Source organism: Rhinatrema bivittatum, chromosome 3 (assembly GCF_901001135.1).
Source record: "Rhinatrema bivittatum chromosome 3, aRhiBiv1.1, whole genome shotgun sequence".
In the NCBI taxonomy this organism is placed as follows: Eukaryota; Metazoa; Chordata; class Amphibia; order Gymnophiona; family Rhinatrematidae; genus Rhinatrema; species Rhinatrema bivittatum.
Window position 1 is genome coordinate 362483579 of NC_042617.1, and position 14468 is coordinate 362498046.

Sequence of the window (14468 nt, forward strand, 5' to 3'; positions counted from 1 at the left end):
AGTTCTGTGGCCAAGGTCCTAAACTCCACTGTGTATTCAGAGAGGGTCCTTGACCCTTGACGGAGGTGGAGTAGACTGACTGGCGATAGCCAGATGACCTGGGTCTCCGAAGGTCTGCTTGAAGAGAGCAATGAAATCAGATAATTTGGAGAGGATGGGATCAGATCATTCCCAAAAGGGAGAAGCCCATGCCAGAGCTTTCCCCTCCAAATGAGACAGAATGAAGGTTACTTTAGTGATCTCCTTCAAAAACAATGAGGGTTGCAATGCAAACTGCATAAAGCACTGATTAAGGAAACCACGTGTGGGTCCCCATTGTATCTGGGGGGTGCAGGAAGTGCCAAAGATGCTTTGGGAAGCATGGTAGCCAAGAGGCCCACAGGGTTGCCCATTGCTGTATCTTGTAATTGGGAGCACAGTTCTTCCACCGAAGAAGCCAGCATCTCCAATGCTTGGTGATGTTGTTTCACTGTGGCGGCCAGTCTGGTAGGGCCCTGGAGGCGGGAGACTACGCCGAGTCCATGGCCTTGCCAACCTGTTGCGCTCGGAGGTGGACCCTTGTCCTGGGGCAGTGGAGAGACACTTCCTGATAGGGAACAGAAGGCAACTGCCCCCAGGGGGCGGAGCACTGGAGGAGATAGAGGCTCTGATGAGCTTCACTACTGGAAGCCCGAGGTCCCCCCAGGAGGAGCCTGTAGGGACCCGGGCCACTTGGACTTAGGTGGGCCTCGCAGGGTCTCCTGGGAGAGTAGAAGTCCGGCGTGCCCACAGACACAGGGAGAAGCATGATCAGGTTCGAGACTATAGGTCCGATGGCGCAAGGGGAACCAGAACAGCATAGGTGATGACAAGGCAAGGAACAGATCCAGAATCTAGGGACGAAGTCAGGCGAGCAAAGGTCAGAATCCAGAGGTCAATCCGTGGGATGATCAACAAGGCAGAGGTCAGATACCGGAGGTCAGACGAGGTCACAGGCAGGCCGAAGTCAGAAGGCAGGTCAAGGGATGAGCTGAGGTCTTGAGGCAGGCAGGTCAAGGAACAAGCTGAGGTCAGTACCAGTTAGACAGTCTGGAGGTACTACTACTCCACTGGCTGCCTGTCCCATTCAGATCTCAATATAAGATCCTCATGCTCATCCTCAAAGCAATCCACAATGACATGACCAGATGGCTCCAAGAACCACTGCACCTCTGCATCCCAACAAGGAACCTCCGTTCATCAACACAGGTTTACTTATAACTCCCTCCATTATGGAAGTTCATCGAGTCTCCATAAGAAAACGCGCTGCATCAATAGCAGGCCCCCACATCTGGAACAACCTCCCGGCTCCTCTCAGAACTGACCCCTCTACACCTTCCTTCAGCACAGATTGAGAATCTCACGATTAAATTAAATGACAAAGTACGAGATTTAGGCATATGGGTAGATCCTGAACTAAATTTTAAAAAAAACATATTTCCTTAAGGGTACAAGAAGGTTTTAGTAAACATTTAATGTTAAGGCGCCTCAAACCCCTTTTAGAGTATAATGATTTTAGAACCTTTTTACAACCGTTACTTTTTACTGGAATCGATTATTGTAATGCTTTCATGCTCCGTCTTCCAAAATCAACGATTCGCCTGCTTCAGATACTTCAAAACACCGCATCAAGACTACTCACTGGTTGTAAAATATCAGACCACATAACTCCCATCTTACAGGCATTACATTGGCTACCCATGGACAAACGGATAGAATATAAAGTTTTATGTATCTTACACAAGGCTATCTACGGCAGTCAGGCTAGATTCCACTGTCAAAATTCACACCCCTCAACGTAATCTTCGATCCTCGAATAAAGGTCTATTATCAATCCCTTCCTTGACATCGGCACGCCTTACTTCTGTAAGAGAGAGGGCGATTTCACTTGCTGGTCCAGGCCTTTGGAATACTTTTCCTACCAATTTAGAGATGCAAAGCGATTTGAAACTGTTTAGAAAACAGCTAAAAACCTGGCTCTTTGAGCAGGCATATAAAGAATGTACTTGCTAGCAGTGAAAGAGTTTCTGTCATTTACATTTTCTAATTTTATTTTGTTTTTAATAAGTTTTTATTCTTGCCATTTCATTTATAGTTGTATGATCGTTTTTATAATTATTTCTAAGATTATTAGTACTTATATTTTTATTATCCTTTTACTTTTAGGAATATGATGGCTGGTTTGTTAAAAATGCTGGCTCCTTTTTCTTTTTATTATAGTTTTTCATTATCTAACTATTATTGTTGTATTTTTTATTGTTTTACAGATTAATATTTTATTTTCTTATGTTTGTGAACAGTTGTGACGGCCTGTGCTATGATGGTATAGAAAAGTTTATAAATAAATAAATATTAGATTCCTGACAAATTGTCAGGTTATTGGGACTGCCTGCAAGTAATCCATTCTAGTTCAGGATTCCACAGTCAAGCTTTATTTTTAGTATACACTTTAACAGAGAGCAAGTACTTCTGGTTTACATTTGAAGATTACGGTATATATCAAGTGACAGGTTCTCAACAAGGGGGCTCAAGCTCTTTTGATGTTCCATAAAAGGGCAAGTTATTTTGCATGTAGCATTTGGTTGGATATATTTTCCAAACTGTCTACACTTGCTTCTGCTCTTCTCGAATTTGTATAAAATTCTTCCTCCTCCCTACCAGCTTCAGGATTGCAGGTAGTTGGGGCAAACCTGTGATTCTTCCAGTTTTAGGCAGTATGAATCAGGCCCAGGGAGATGTCCGAGCCCCAAACCAAGACTTTCATTTTCTAATAAGGATTATCTTTTTCCCCTTCCCACAAGACAGATAAAAGCCAAGAAAACCATTTCCAGCACTTGTTCCAAATCCTGAGAATCATGGGCTATTCATGGGCAGAGTGGTATGTATGAGCCTTTCTTCCCTTTTTTTGATTATGACAGTGGACATAAGTTTCAAGAAATAATTAGCTGCTGTTGCTATTATACAATTATGATTCTGGAAAGGAGCTAGCACTTCTTAGACATACCGGTTTCTTTTTAAAAGATTTTTCCTAAACTGATATAGTTTTCAGTATTTTTTTTTTTTAAAGTTTTTAAGCAATGTATTTTGGAATGAAGGTTTCCACATGTGAAAAACATATGTTGACAGCATGTATAGCCCTGCACACTGCTGTGACAGACAACTGATGACATGGGCATGCTGTGGCCTGTCCTGCTGGTATCAGTGGGCAGCCCTCTGTCACTATTAATTGCCTTGACTCTGAGCCTTTGAATCGGCAATAGGAAAGCCATATGCGGCTTGGCTACGACTCAGGAGGCTGATCCCATTTGGAATGAATGCAGAGGTGATACTCTTGGACCCCACAGGGTTAGGGGCAGGGGTGGAGCCCCAGGAGGCTATTGATTGCCATTGCTAAAGTGACCCCTGTTAATTTGGGTGCAGAACTAAAAGGCTCAGAGCTTAAGTAAAATGCAGTGTTTCCTAATGTTATCTCTTCCTCTCTTTCTTTTCCCCCTAAGGCAAGGGGAGAGAGGGTTAAGTGCAGTAAAAAAGAGAGAGATGCTATAATGGATAATCTCATTTTCAAAATTCAGCCATTCAGCCATATACGTTTTGGACCTAAGCATAGTATGTGTTTATCTTGAAGAGGGTTCCACTTAGCTCTTAAATGAATTTGGCAGGATGAAAGTGCCACCCCCCTAAACCATTTCACCTGCCTGAGCAATTTGACTTTGAGCACAGACTCTCTTCGAGTGTTAACATATTCTGTAGTGAAACATTGTGGCTTAGAGGCCAAGTTAGAGCACTAGTCACTAGATACATAGAAAACCAAGCAGTTAAATAACCCATTATTCAAACCTGTACAAGGGAAATGAGTGTGTCAATTCAGGGAAAGTAGATTAACACACGTTTCTCTAAAGACGGAAGATCAACATGGCATGTGAGTAAGCGTGGCTCAGAGCAAAACAGAATTCCAGAGCTTTCTGGAAAAGAACAGACGTTATTTCTGTTCATAACCATGGCTCCACTACTTCTCGGTTTCCCCTTTTCCTTTCTGCCCAGTCAAATGTCATGCAGCAGGCAGGGTTGTCGGAAGGGGTGAGTGAGAGAGGGTCACCAGTGCTATCCCTCATCTTGATGCCAGAGGATGCTTCTGTAACAGCAGCAAGAGAAGTAAACTCTGATGTGGTCTTTTCTGTGTGGCCATGTCATCCCTTTCCCTTTCGAACCCCCAAAAAGCACGGGTGCCATGTAGCCCACAATGATCCTACCAGCGGACTCCTTTCAGCATTCACATTTGTCCTCCTGATCAGCATGCACTAGTATTTTGAAACAATATTGCATACAAATTTATACACTGTTGCACACAATTTTTTTTTTTTCACACACAACCTACAGAGTATTAGAGGGAGTGTTGCTTCTGACCTAGAGTCTGAAATATTTCTTATTCTTTTAGTTCTCTAGCTGGGTTTTGGCACTATATGTTTTATTTTCTTTTTCGACGTTATGAATTTTTTCCTGCCCTGATTGTTCAGCAGAAAACAGGATATTGGGCAAGCCAGAAATTGCTTTTCTTTCATAGGCTTTTCTTCTGAAGTAAATGTTTCATATTCCTTTTGGGAAAGAAAACAGATGCGAAGGATCATGTCCAGGTATTTACGGGATTCGGCATGCCCCAACTGTTAATATCACAGTAGACTCACCAAATCTACGCTCAAAAGGGCCAAGAATACCAAGACCTATGCCTTGGTGCCTTCAGGTTGCGAGCTTAAAATTTTGAACCTTTTGAAATTATCAGAATGCTATGCTACAACCACACACAACTTGTTATCAACTCTACAAAATTGAATGTTGCATACAGGGCCGGTAGAAGCACTAGGCGAACTAGGCCTGGGCCTAGGGCACCGAGTATTAGGGGGCGCCGCGAGCAGTGGTATCCCGAAGGGAGCCAATGCCCCCTGGCGCAGGGAGGCTCATGCGGCCGCCAGTGGACCTCATCCCACTGGCAGCTGAGCAGTGACCCATAGCAGGCAGATCGGCAGGGCCGTGGTGGAGCTCACGTCACCACGGCCCGAAGAAAAAGATCGCATTTAAACGTGCTGATGCTCGTCCTCCTTCCTGCCTGCGCAGCCCTGGAAGTAAATGTTGCCGGAGCCGCGTGGGCAGGAAGGAGGAGGAGCATCAGCGCATGCAGAAGAGGAGCAGCGCTTACGGGCCGCCGCAAATCCCAAGTCGCAGCGGCCCGAGAAGAGGAAGAGGCCCGGTAGCAGGGCTGCTGTGGCCCAGGAAGATCAGGGCCGCTGCAGAGCCCGTCCTGCGGTGACCCGTGAAGAGGAGGCCCAGAGGTGAGAGAGAGGCTGAGGATCTGTAGAGTGTGTGTGCGTGTATGAGATGAGTTGAGAGATTGTGTGTGAGAGTGAGTTGAGAGACTGTGTGGGAGTGAGAACCTGAATGTTTGCAGAGACAGCATGTGAGAGCTTCTGTGTGTGTGAGAGAGACAGCATGTGACAGTGAGAGCCTGTGCTTGAGCAAGACAGCATGTGGGAGTGAGAGAGAGCTTCTGTGTGTGTGAGAGTCAGACAGCATGTGCCAGTGAGAGACTGTATGTATGAATGATTATATGAGAGAGAGCATGTGACAGTGAGAGCCTGTGTGTATGTGTGAGAAATGCATGTGAGAATGAGAACCTGACTGTATGTTTGAGGGAAGAAGATGGAGAGAAAATAAATAGAAAAAAAGACAACATAAAAGGAATTGGCAAAAAAATAAGAAAGGGAAGGTGGAAAAAAAAAGCCTGTGACCAACCAATTAGAAAACTAAGATCAGACAGCAAAGGTATAAAAAAAAAATAAAAAAATTTCTTTTTAGTGATTGGCACACGTAATCTTTGGGAATGTGCAAGAATAGCACTTTCTCTATGTGGATCTCACAATGTATGAGGTCAGCATGGAGAAAGTGGAAGTCCATGGGGCCTGCACAGAGGAGGCAGCAGAATGGGCTTCAGTGTCAGTAGCAGGAATCGGCACCTCCCCAATAGCCATGCGGCATCAGTGACAGTGGCAGCAGAGGAATGAGAGGGGTTCCGAGGTTACTGGCAAAAGAAAAAGAGGGGGGGGGTCTGGCTTTAGTGTGTGCATGTGTATGAATGGGAGTCTGCCTGGGGGTGTATGTGTGTGAATGCATGGGTGCCTGCCTGGGGGTGTGTCTGTGTGTGTGAGAATGAATGTGTGCATGCCTGGGGGATGGGGAGGGAGTGATGTGAAAATGAATTGGAGCCTGCCTGGAGGTCAATGTGTGTGCGTGTGAGCTTGCCTGGGTGTGTGTGTATGTGAGGGAGCCAGTGAGTGTGAGAGCATGAGTGTGTATGAGAAAATCCAAGGGAGTAAGAGTTTGTGTGCGTGTTGGTGGGGTGGGGGGGGGTGTGGAGGGGGAGAGAGTGTCTTAGAGCCTGTCAGTGTCAGTGAGAGCGAGAGGTTATGGTGGATATAAGAGCATGAATGTGAATGTATGTGACAGTGTATGTGTGAGAGAGAATGGACATGTGAGTATGTGTGAGAGAGAGAGGATAACCTCCTAATCCTCGACAATATCAGGGTGATTGGAAATCAAGAGCTCCCACAAAAGGGGACACACAGTCTCTCTCACACACACAGGCTCTCTCTCACTCCCACATGCTGTCTTGCTCAAGAACAGGCTCTCACTGTCACATGCTGTCTTTTAAAAAGCAGGGGCTTTTTAAAATCCTTATTAGTTTTAATTATTGAATGTTTGATATATGTGCTGTTTTGAAATATTTTATTGGTTTTTGGGAAATTGTAAAAAATGTATATGATTTTAATTAATAGAAATTCTATTTATCAGTAGTTTTAAAATATTTTTTTTATTATGGTTTTACTATTATAACTGATGCTTTGTTTCTTGATTTTATTTTTTTTATGAGGAATGGTGGTTCTATTTTTCTATTGTTAATACACTGAGTCTGGCTTCTTGGAGTTTCCATTTCAGTTTTTGTCTAATTTGTGCTCCTTCATTTTGTATTCTGTATTTGGTGAGAGTCTGTCTCTGCTCTGTTTGTGTAACTGTGATGAGAGATTCTGCTAGCATGTAGTGTCTGTATAGGGATCTATAGCAATCAGGTTTTTGTTTCCTCAGTAGGTGGTGTATTGGTATTCTAGGACCCAGTATAATATTTACCATTGCTTTTTCACAGGTATGTTGTTTGAGTCCTTGGTGTTATTACTGTTATGTTACGATGGGATTGCAGTATAGATTTTGAGTGTCTTTTTTTTTTTTTGCGGGGTTTTGTGTTAGTTCACAATGTGCCTGGCAGTGGAAGCTGTTTGTGCTGCTGTTACTGTGAGGTGACACCAGATTGTGAAAATATCTTTTACTATAATGAGCTGTAAGAGAAACATCCAAGCTCCATTGTTTGGGGGAATTTCAGTGGATGCACAGAGTTACAGAACTGGAGGTGCAGGATTTATATTGACATTCTGTCCCTTCCTATTTATTCCAGACTTCAGTCTCATAGCCATATAGAATTAGTTGAATGAGGCTATCAAATAATTTTATAGTAGTTTTACTAGAAGTATGAAACTGGCCAGCTTTTTAAAATTACGCAGAAGACCCTTTGGACTTTTTTATTAACATTTTTTTTTAATAACCAATTTTAAAGCAGGATCCATGCTATAAAGGTGGGTGTGATGAAGAAATGTCATTTCTTCATCACTTCATCACCTTCATCATTTCTTCATCACACCCACCAATGTCCTCCCCCCTATATTTCCTATCCCCAGTTTTGCGCCCCTGTTACAATGTAACTTTTTGCTTCTTCAATCTGTGTCTCTTGTTATTTGGTTACGGTTAACCGCTTTGTTCGATGTAAACAGAGTTGATTTGATTTGTATCAAGAAAGTCGGTATATAAAAGCCTTAAATAAATAAATGAATTTTGAGAGATGCCACTGATTTTCTGTGACCTTAAGCATTAGTACAAGAAGGATTAAGGGGGGGATGCTGGAAAGGCACACAGATGCATTAGCCCCCGGGCGCCGGAGACCCTTGATACCCCACTGGGTGCGAACCACATGGGGCCGCAAGCGGTGGCAAAGAGGAGTGGAGATTTGGCGGGCCACAAGCAGTGCCCAACCTGCTCGCGACCCAGAAAACCACACAGCCAGTGAGCGTGATCGTAGGAGTCGGGGCTGAGACTGGGAGAGGGGGGGGCGCAAGGGAGAAGGCTCGCCTAGGGTGCCTAATCCCCTTGCACCGGCCCTGGTTGTATAGCATACTGAAAAATGTTGCAAAATTCATTAACCATCTTACCCAAGAAAGGCAAAACATTTCATATCCTTATGAAGAAAAAGTGAAGAGCATGAGAAACATCGTTTGTATGACCTAGAAAGTTTCCAAGTTGGCTTCAAGCAAGAGCCTTTGCTGTGCTCATCAACACTTGCAGACATGCGTGGGTTCAATTCTTCAATAAGATATGCAGGAAAGGCTTGTTAACATGCCATGCATCAGGGTTAATCTCTTCAGAAATTAAGTAAAGGAAGCAATGGGTGTAATGAAGGAACATCACACCATGCATCAGACCTTCTTCACTGCTGCTTCTAAGCCACCTTTGGCACCCTGAAGACACCAGATTGGTTTCCTGAAGCATTCTTTTCTTCAGAATAGACTCTACCAGGTCCCCTTTCACCCAAGCCAGCAAAGCTCAAAGCTTTATAACAGGCTCAAAAGATCTTGAAATCCCACACCTCCACACAACCAAAACTAGTGTAACGGTTTTAACTGGATCCAGCAAAACATAACCTTTGTTAGATCTTTATGTAAGGGTTGGGTGGGGAAACATACAAGTTTTTTTTATTTTTTTTTTCCCCAAACCATCGGACAGCTGGAGTCTGCAAATTTCAAGAGTTGGTTATAGGTTACATCTATAGACAATCTCTCCAAATCACCTGCTTTTACACATCCCAGATTCCTGTCTAAGGTAATGTTGGAGTTCTGCTTTAATTGGTCAATCAACCTACTAATATTTTCCCTAGGCCATATGCCCATAAGGATAAAGCAGCTATCCATACTATGGATTGCAGTAGAGCTTTTGCCTTCTATCTAGATCAGTGGTTCTCAACCTCTTTTCTATCGGGACACACCTGAGAGATGGTGCTCACATGCATGACACACTGAACACATGACCATCATAGGACTTAATATAAACATATACTCTGCATCCACAGAAATCTCCTGCTTCCTGACAATGAGTGCAGAGCAGAACTAAGACATTTCCCTGTACAACTCAACATACAAAAAACATATATTCTGATTCTGGTGTCATCTTAATAGCATCACAAACTCCCTCTACCACCAGGTGTATTGAAAATAATACAGACAAACCCCACGCTGTACATGTCTGTCAAACCTGCCATACCTCAGCAGCACTAACTCCAAGAAATGAAACAGCAATAGCCCTACACCAGTGCAATACAATATTGAGAAAATACAACACATAAGGCTGATACAAACCTCTAGTAAAGTACCTCATCTCAGTCATATACACAGAGAACATAGACAGACAGACAGACCTGCCGTCACCTAATATGGAATAAAAGATCACAAATTATAAATGTGGAAACAAAATCTGGAATGGAAATTCCAAGACCTCCTGCAAGCAGTGCAAAACTGGAAACTACCCAGAATGTCTGACCACCTCTTTCCTACCCCTTCCTGCTCAGCATCCCCTGCTCCCCTCTCCCCCAACCCAGCCGCCCCACACCTCCATCTCTCTTCCTTGCCTAGGAGCCCCCAACCCCTCCCTACTCGGCAACCCCAATCTCCTTTCCCCCACCACTGACTTCCTATTTCCGCTTGCCTTCCTGTCCAGTACATTTTCCCCTCCTCCTGGCTCCAAGCCAGCAGAAAAGACTTGTCCAATCCAGAGTTTCCCTCCCTCTTTATCAGCAATAGATAAAAGCAAGAAGCATTGAGGAGAGGAAGATGAGGAGGCAGCAGCAGCAGATCTATAGAGCACGTACATTTCTCCCTTATGCTCCTGCTTTCACATCCAGGCCCCATGGGGTGAAGAGAGCATCAGCAGCCTCACTGCCAAGCCAGGCAGAGGAAGATAAAGTTGGAATCCCGCCGGGCCCATATATGAACAGGAATTGGTGATATCGTGCTTTGATCTGGGTGAAGGAGGAAGGAACTGCCTTCCACTGGCCAGGAAGAGGATACGGAAGCAAGAGCAGCTTCCTGTCATACCCAGTAAAAGAGAAGTCAGCCAACTTTTGCCCAGACTGATGAGGAAAGATCAGTCTTCTGCTGGCTCTGCGACACATCTCTTAGGACTTCGCGACACACTAGTGTGTCCCGACACACCTGTTGAGAACCACTGATCTAGAGGGAACTCAAGCCAATAGAAAATCCACCAAGTTTTTTTTTGTTGTTTTTTTTTTTTCTTGTCATCCCCAATAGATCTGGCAATAGTAAAACATGCATCTTTTCCATTTGAGTAGCAAACTGCATCCCCTCTTGTGCACCCAGGCAGAATTGACTTTAGAGATGCATGTCAATGCCCATAATAGTCATGGCAATATTGATTGCGAGTCTAAAGTTCATCTCCCATAAAGAGATTTGTAAAGCTGCAACTTGCAGTTCAATTCACACATTCTCATCACATTGTGTGGACATGGTTAGTAGGTATGGGCTGTCAGTCTGCTATGGCCCTTTTAAAGAACAGAGTCCAACTCCCTCTGTCCTAGTGCTCATTTTATGGTTTCATGTTGTCTTCCTTGTTTGAAAAATAAAAAGACAATGTTCTTCCCAACAAAATTATTCCTGCCTTTTGGCAGTTCTGGGTTTCTTTTTTTGTTGTTGTTGTTTTGCAACTCTTAACTAGGGCATACCACTTCTGTGAATGTACTTATCTTTGGGGAAAAGCAAAGTTGCTTACTTGTAACAGGTGTTCTCTGAAGATAGCAGTTCACCAATTGCAGAAACATTCTCCTCTATTTGGTGGTGGTGGTGGGGTTGGGGGTGTTCTCCCCTTATATGTCTTGGCTAAATGGAATTGAGAGAGGTAGCAAAGCCACCACACCACAGAAAGTCTAACATGTGCTCAGGAAAAACTGTCTTCTGCAGAAAGCGCTAGAATTTCACTCCTTTTGTCAACACGTCTTGTGACCCATACGAGAATGGTGCACTGCTGTCGTTGGAGAGCATCTGTTCCAGGTAAGCAACTCTGCTACACAGTTACACCAAGAAATGTAGGTGGAGGAAAGGGAGACACAAGAAATAGAAGGATGGGACCAGACCTCAGACAGGAACCCTGCCTACAAACATTTCGAAAAAAACTTAAAACCTGGCTATTTAGCCAAGCTTTCCCTTAATCTATTCACTTTCGGAACTCCACATCTCAAGCCTACCGGACAACTTACATAGTGATACCCTTTTATCACAATGGTTATTCCTCTGTCTTTCTCTTTCTTCTATTCCCAAGTTCGATCTCCTTGTTATATGTAACTTTTTTACCTCCTCTGATTATTTTACTGTTAAATGATTGATAAGAATGTTTTTACCCCTTGTTCCATGTAAACCTATTTGATAGGACACCTGTCATGAAGGTCGGTATATAAAATAAATAAATAAATAAATAAATAAATATGAACAATGTAGTGGTAGATAAGAGCAGGAGGTGGGATTTGTGGAGATTGAGCCGATGACACAGTGCATCCTCTTGAAGATGGAGAGAAGGCGTGCCTGGCTCTCTGCAAATGAGGGAGGGTTGCAGAGGGAAGATGCTGAGGGGTTGGCGGAAAAATTACACAGTCTGTCAGAGATGTTCCTGTGTTTGTTTTTTATACATAGCTGCCGCCATGTGCCCTTCGGACTAGTGCAAGGGATGAAGACGCGAAGAGGAGATGTGCTCTTCCTAGAGGATGTACTAGATGAAGCTCGCACAAGAATGTTGGAAAATATGGCTTCTGCAAAGAGTAAGATCTTGTCTTTGTATTTTTTTTTTTTGGAGACTCATAACGAAATGGCTAAATATTTTTAAAAGGCTGAGAATACCTGATTGCTGGCTAAAATTTAACCAGTGGTCTTAAGCACATTTTCAGTCACCATGGTTTGCACTGAAAGTTTCTCACAAATTTAGCCAGCTTTTATGCAACCAATCCCTGCCGCACAAACGAAGACTCTGTTTAGTCCTGCTATTCATGCAGCCAGGGTTCACTGCCTAAATTTAGCCAGCTAGTGCATCACCACTAACCAGGTAAGTTTGAAAGCCCACCCTGGGAACGTTAAATTCATCCACATAATGGATTTAGGTAGCTACATTTAGCATCTCAGTGGACAAAACATTTTATCCTAAAAGGTTTAGCCAACTAACTACCAGCCGGCTAATCCTTTTCAAAATCCACCCAAAAGTACCTAAGTTTGAAATGGTTGAATTTTCAAAAGGGATATTTTCTGTTCTGTCAGTTGCACAGTTTATTTGAAATTAGGACCCAGTGCAGGCACAGCTTTCAAGCAGTGCATCTTTCCCCCAAAGTTTTCACTTCTTGCAGTGAAAAGGAAAAAAATATGCTGCAGGATTTTTGCCTCATCCTTAAATTTAACCATCAAGAAAAAAAATGTACAGTGTATTTAGCCCACATTTCTGTGGAAGTTTTCTCTTCCTGAAATTTCTGGAGCATAAATCCTAGGGCAAATGTGTACTATTTCAGAATTATGCAAGCCAGCCGCCTCTCAGGCTGTTTGCATTTATTTTGCCCAGTCCTTAAATCTGGCTCAACGTGTCTTGTTGGATACAGTTCCTATGGACAGTATAGATTATGCATACAATAAACCATCAGAAGGTGAACTGTTAGGAGTATCTGGTATGATGAAAAACTGTGTGTGTGTGTGTGTGTGTGTGTGTGTGCAATTTTCTGATTTTCTTGATGTGCTCAAAAGAGGTGAAAAGCCACTTATAGTTAACGAGTTATCTGCTATAATGAATAATTGCTGGGTGATACAGATTATTATATTGTAAATAGTACTATAAACTGGGCTGATTCCTCTGTTCCATCCTTCTTTACAAATAAAGAAATAATTTTGACTTCTTCATAGAAAACTCCCTGTGTTCGTATACACTTTCTAAGTAAAATGATGGGACTTCAAAGCCTCCAGTTATTATGGACAATCTTAAATGGTCCAGCTCGTCTCCTGCTAGCAGGACCTTCTGGCTCTTCACTGCCATGGTTGTCCCCTTGGCAAGCACAGACTTGTTCTTCTTCTTTGAGATGATTAGTGTAATGTACCTCTAACATGCTTTTTCAGCTTGGAGTTTAAAATGGAGAGAAGGTAGCCTCTTGAAAGAGAGCTCTGACTTCCCCTTATATCTCTTAGAGGTTATCATGAAGTCATCCTAATAAGATGATGCAGAATCGTGATGCAGATCTTCAGATTCCCAAATTACTTGTTGTCATGTGCAAAGTTTTTTTTTTTTTTTTGTAGGGAGATGATCCTTTCTTGTTCTCTCTAGCAACTTCTGGTGTAGTGTTTTCCATTATTGGTGATGCTGTGCATCCTTGGAGCTTACAGTCCTTATGCTACATGCAAGAAATGTTTAAACGTAGATGCACATAATGCGATGCAAGATAAATACTACAACTCTCATCTTTCCCTTCAGTTTTCCTGTGTGTTTTTCCTTTTTGGTGCAGTACTGCAGATCCTACTTGATCTGCAGTTGTATCTTTTGCTTCTACACAGCTAAGGGTCCATGGTTTCTTGAAATCCAATACTGTCTTGCTTCCATGATCTCCACTGGATAGCTATTATATGAAGGAGACATATATATCTGGATGATTATGAGCCTGAATAGTTTACTCTAGGCAATAAAATCCTAGATTTGCAATCACTAATGACAGAGGCATATTTAGACACTGTTGCTGCCACAGAGATGGAATTAAATGAGCCCCATGACTGGGATATAGCCATCTCTGTTCAGGGATGGTGGAGGAGTACTGCTGCATCTAAAAATATTAAAGCAGCTGACATGAAGGAAAGAGAGGAGGCACCATGGGTTATCTTGGAAAGGAGTGATGGCACTTCTGTTTACACCAATGTAGTCTGCAGACTTCTAGCATAGACAGAAGTTAGAGATTTAATCAGATAGACATAAAATTGCAGTGAAGGAAGAGGTATTACTGATGAGAGACCTTAATCTTCTGAATGTACATTGGAGCATCTCATTTGCAGGAATGGTTAGAAGTAGAGATCTCGAGGTTTTCTTCCGGCAAATGGTAAGAGAATCACAGCGGAAGGGATAATACTAGATCTGGTACATAGAGATGGGAAAAGAGTTTCTAATGTCTGAGTAATCATGACAGTAAGATCTGATATAACAGCAGAGGCAGAAATAGGTCACAAAAAGGATGGTGTCCTAGACTTCAAAGGCGGCATATTCAAAGCCTGTTCAGTGCTCAATAA

The 14468-nt window shown here is 43.0% G+C and overlaps 1 protein-coding gene across 4 annotated transcripts in view; it reads left to right on the forward strand.

The window, feature by feature from the left end:
- The window catches only part of RARS2 (arginyl-tRNA synthetase 2, mitochondrial), a 128881-nt gene that overhangs the window by 72264 nt on the left and 42149 nt on the right, over positions 1-14468 (forward strand). For all 4 annotated transcript variants that reach the window (XM_029595437.1, XM_029595438.1, XM_029595441.1 and 1 more), the window contains 2 exons: positions 2820-2896; positions 11862-11986. In XM_029595437.1, the coding sequence (XP_029451297.1) occupies positions 2820-2896; positions 11862-11986 (202 nt within the window). The remainder of the gene's footprint in view (positions 1-2819; positions 2897-11861; positions 11987-14468) is intronic.